We start from the raw sequence: 4,576 nt of genomic DNA, 5'->3' as shown, positions 1-4,576 counted from the left end.
CAATAGCAGCGCGTCGGGGGGTACTGTCACAGATCCTTCCGGAACTTTCATTACGCACACCTGGTCCTTATTTCCAGCGATTAGTAATTGTATAAGTGTGCCCTTGGTTTACCATTGTCCTGTCGATTATTGTTACAATGTCCGTTGGTTTGTGTGAYTACCTGTGCTATGTTTTGGCTTTCGTGCCACGTATATTGGGCAGATTACGGGTCTCGTCCCGTGTGATAATCATTGTGCGATTGTGTATTTATTTGAGGTATTCCTCGCTCTTTTGTTTTGGTTTCTACCCTGTGTTTGTTACGTGTTTGTTTGGTCTTCGTCTCCGTACCTTTACACAGCACGCTGTCATTTCGGAAATAAAAAACCCTATTACGCATTCCTGCGCCTGTCTCCCGACACATTTTTACCAACGTGACATAACCAGAGATGTAAAGTTAAAACGTATGCATYTGTTATGTGTAGCCTATAATGTAGATAATATTATGATCGTACAGTCAAAGAATTTCTCTGTAAAACTAGGAATTTTCTCAAAAYGATTTATTAGTCAAAATAATTGACACTCAAAAAACGTGTGTACACGACATGATACAATCCAGAATACGTTAGAGTACATGACGATCACCAATAGGCTGAGACTTAACGTGGTTACACAAGTCTTCAGTTCAGTATAATCTCAAGAGAAAAAGTCTAATGTTTGTCTGCACACACAAGGAGCGTTATCACAAGTATGAATTAACATTCCTTTGCATTTGTCTAGTAAAAACAAGAGGGAACTCCACACCCAGGTTCTAATCGAATCGAATCAATTTGAATGTTATGTCCAGACAACAGGAATGTGCCTGATTAGTCAACCCAATATACAAGTTCAATCAAGTCCCTTTAAAATACATCGACCTAAAAATATACAATACAGTAAGACATCAAAATATTCAGCACTTCATAAGCTATTGAAGCAAAGCAAACAGGACAATTGATCTATCTTTTGATAGCCTCCATACGGTCAGCCATCCAGACAATACCAGACATTGTGATTGAGTCATTACGCTGGGRCTCTGCATCTACAAGTCGTCAGACAGAGGATCACCTTTTCTCTCATTTTTCACAATACACTCTTACAAAAAAAGGTGCTATCTAGAACCAAACAGGGTTCTTCGGCTGTCCCCATAGGAGAACCCTTTGAAGAACCCTATTTTGGTTCTATGTAGAACCATTTCCAGAGGCCTTTACACCTGAAACCAAAAAGGGTTTTCCTATTGGGACAGCCAAGGAACCCTTTTTTCTAAAAGTGTAGAATACAGACAGTAGTAGTGTGACATGGAAGTGTGGTTTTAATTGTGGCATCGAAAGGCAGAAACCAAAGACTCTTCCTATAGTTCTGTAATACGATGCCTTCAGTAGTGATGGGGCCATCTCTATGGTTCTGTAATACGATGGTAGTGATGGGGCTAGCTCTATAGTTCTGTAATACGATGGTAGTGATGGGGCTATAACTATAGTTCTGTAACAGGATGCCTTCAGTAGAGATGGGGCTATAACTATAGTTCTGTAATTACGATGCCTTCATAGAGTATGGGGCTATAACTATAGTTCTGTAATACGGATGCCTTCAGTAGAGATGGGGCTATAACTATAGTTCTGTAATACGATGCCTTCAGTAGTGATGGGGCTATAACTATAGTTCTGTAACAGGCATGCCTTCAGTAGAGATGGGGCTATAACTATAGTTCTGAATACGCTGTTAAGTAGGATGGGGCTATAACTATGTTTTCTGTAAAGCGATGCCTTCAGTAGTGATGGGGCTAATACTATAGTTCTGTAATACGATGCCTTCAGTAGAGATGGGGCTATAACCTATAGTTCTGTAATCACGTGCTTCATAGTGTGTGATGGGCTATAACTATAGTTCTGTAATGACGATGCCTTCAGTAGAGATGGGTCCATCTCTATAGTTCTGTATAACGTGGTAGTGATGGGGATATAAATTATAGTCTGTAATACTGTTATTGTTATCTGGTCTTGATAGATTTACCTGTAGAAATAATGGTAGTGAAAACCATATACACTACGGATATGACAGTGACCTGCATAACCAAGGAAGCTTCTCATCTTACTTAAAGGGATAATTCTCTAAAACTTTGCGCTTTTTAAGTCTTAATTACCGCGGAAGCCGACAAGCCGTCTATCTATGCAGACGTCTAATTTACTGATTTCAGACGAAATGAAAACGCCTGARAAAATGTGCCGACAGTGACCTTGTTGTTGAAGATACGGAGGTACTTTTGAGGTTCCGCCACAGATTTCAGGATGCCCCACTCCCCTGTCTTCTCATACCACTGGAACAGGCATCTCTTGTCTAGTATGGCTGTCTGCACGTCTGTTTTCTCATCTAGCTGTGGATATAGAGAGAGCATTTTTTTAAAGTATTTGGTTAGAGTGTCTGCCCTGAGATTGTAATGTTTGGGGTCCCCGGTTGAGTCATAACAAAGACTTTACAAAAAAATAGGATGTGATGCCTCATTGCTTGGCACTCAGCATTAAGGAGATAGATTGGGGATAAGGCCCTACGATAGACTAGCGTCCTCTCAGCATTAAAAAGACAATTGCATGACAGTGTTCCTGAACTTAATTCCAAGAGACAGAAACAATGTTCCAGAAATATATTTACCTTAATTTCATCCCCCTTGACAACAGGAGAAAACGTCTTCCCCTTATGCAGGAAACCGAAAGCCACGGTAACAGAATTTGCATCCCCTAGATTCCAGCAGACATTCACTGAAAAACAAAATAATAATATGATGTATTTCCGTACCTCTGAGGATGTAATAAAGGCAAGATCTGCAACTTTTTCCACATGTTTTTCTATTTTGTCTAGTTGCCACACAAATAATGAATTACAGTGCATTTGGAAAATATTCAGACCCCTTGACTTTTCTCACATTTTGTTACGTTACAGCCTTATTCTAAAATTGGTAAAATAAATGTTTTTCTTCCTCAATCTACACACAATACCCCATAATGACAAAGCGAAAACAGTTTTTTAGAAATGTTTGCAAATGTATTAAAAATAAAAACTGAAATARCTCATTTACACAAGTATTCAGACCCTTTGCTATGAGACTCGAAATTCAGCTCAGGTGCATCCTGTTTCCATTCATCATCCTTGAGATGTTTCTACAACTTGATTCGAGTCCACATGTGATATATTAAAATGATTGGACATGATTTGGGAAGGCACACATCTGTCGACATAAGGTGAATGCACCAATTTGTAAGTCGCTCTGGATAAGAGCGTCTGCTAAATGACTTAAATGTAAATGTAAATAAGGCTCCACAGTTGATAGTGCATGTCAGAGCAAAAACCAAGCCATGAGGTCGAAGGAATTGTCCGTAGAGCTCCGAGACAGGATTGTGTCGAGACAGGATTGTGTCGAGACAGGATTGTGTCGATGTACCGATTGGGTTAGGGTAACAACACATTTCTGCAGCATTGAAGGTCCCCAAGAACACAGTGGCCTCCATCATTCTTAAATGGGAGAAATGTTTAACACCAAGACTCTTTCTAGAGCTGGCCGCCCGGCCAAACTGAGCAATCAGGGGAGAAGGGACTTGGTCAGGGAGGTGACCAAGAACCTGATGGTCACTCTGACAGAGCTCCAGAGTTCCTCTGTAGAGATGGGACAACCTTCCACAAGGACAACATCTCTGCAGCACTCCAGCAATCCGGCCTTTATGGTAGAGTGGCCAGACGGAAGCCACTCCTCAGTAAAAGGCACATGACAGCCCACTTGGAGTTTGCCAAAAGGCACCTAAAGGACTCTCAGACCATGAGAAACAAGATTCTCTGGTCTGATGAAAACAAGATTGAACTCCTTGGCCTGAGTGCCAAGCATCATGTCTGGAGGAAACCTGGCACCATCCCTACGGTGAAGCATGGTGGTGGCAGCATCATGCTGTGGGGATGTTTTTCAGCAGCAGGGACTGGGAGACTAGTCAGGATCGAGGGAAAGATGAACGGAGCAAAGTAGTACAGAGAGATCCTTGATAACACCATGCTCCAGAGTGCTCAGGACCTCAGACTGGGGCGAAGGTTCATCTTCCAACAGCACAACAACCCTAAGCACACAGCCAAGACAACGCAGGAGTGGCTTCGGGACAAGTCTCTGAATGTCCTTGAGTGGGCCCAGCGAGAGCCCGGATTGAACCTGATCGAATATCTCTGGAGAGACCTGAAATAGCTGTGCAGTGACGTTCCCCATCCAACCTGACAGCGGATCTGGTGAGAAGAATGGGAGAAACTCCCCAAATACAGGTGTGCCAAGCGTGTAGCGTCATACCAAAGAAGACTCAAGGCGGTAATCGCTGCCAATGGTGCTTCAACAAAGTACTGAGTAAAGGGTCTGAATACTTATGTAAATGTTATATTTCCGTCATTTTTTTTTTGACATTTGCAAAATCGTCAAAAAAAAAACTATTTTTGTTTTGTTATTATGGGGGTATTGTGTGTAGATTGATGAGGGGAAAAAAACGATTTGAAGAATTTTAGAATAAGGCTGTAACGTAACAAAATGTGTTGAAG

At 41.6% G+C, this 4,576-nt stretch overlaps 1 protein-coding gene across 4 annotated transcripts in view; it reads right to left on the bottom strand.

Annotated features, from left to right (window-relative positions):
• Nucleotides 1-520: 520 nt before the first annotated feature.
• LOC112071297 (uncharacterized) overlaps nucleotides 521-4,576 on the bottom strand; it is a 103,122-nt gene continuing 99,066 nt past the window's right edge. For 2 of the 4 annotated variants that reach the window (XR_011475810.1, XR_011475812.1), the window contains exons 3-5: nucleotides 2,666-2,772; nucleotides 1,921-2,390; nucleotides 1,753-1,827 (exon numbers count right to left, since the gene is read on the bottom strand). Coding sequence is in view for 1 of the 4 variants with exons in the window: in XM_070439337.1 (XP_070295438.1) it covers nucleotides 2,196-2,390; nucleotides 2,666-2,772 (302 nt within the window). In the remaining 3 variants the exon portion in view is untranslated. Of the gene's footprint in view, nucleotides 1,513-1,752; nucleotides 1,828-1,920; nucleotides 2,391-2,665; nucleotides 2,773-4,576 lie in introns of those variants that run through there. The other 2 variants (XR_011475811.1, XM_070439337.1) reach the window with 2 other exon arrangements.

This window comes from Salvelinus sp. IW2-2015, unplaced genomic scaffold (genome assembly GCF_002910315.2).
Source record: "Salvelinus sp. IW2-2015 unplaced genomic scaffold, ASM291031v2 Un_scaffold1572, whole genome shotgun sequence".
NCBI lineage: Eukaryota > Metazoa > Chordata > Actinopteri > Salmoniformes > Salmonidae > Salvelinus > Salvelinus sp. IW2-2015.
Note: the sequence above shows the minus strand (reverse complement) of the source record. Positions and strands in the feature narration are given on the sequence as shown.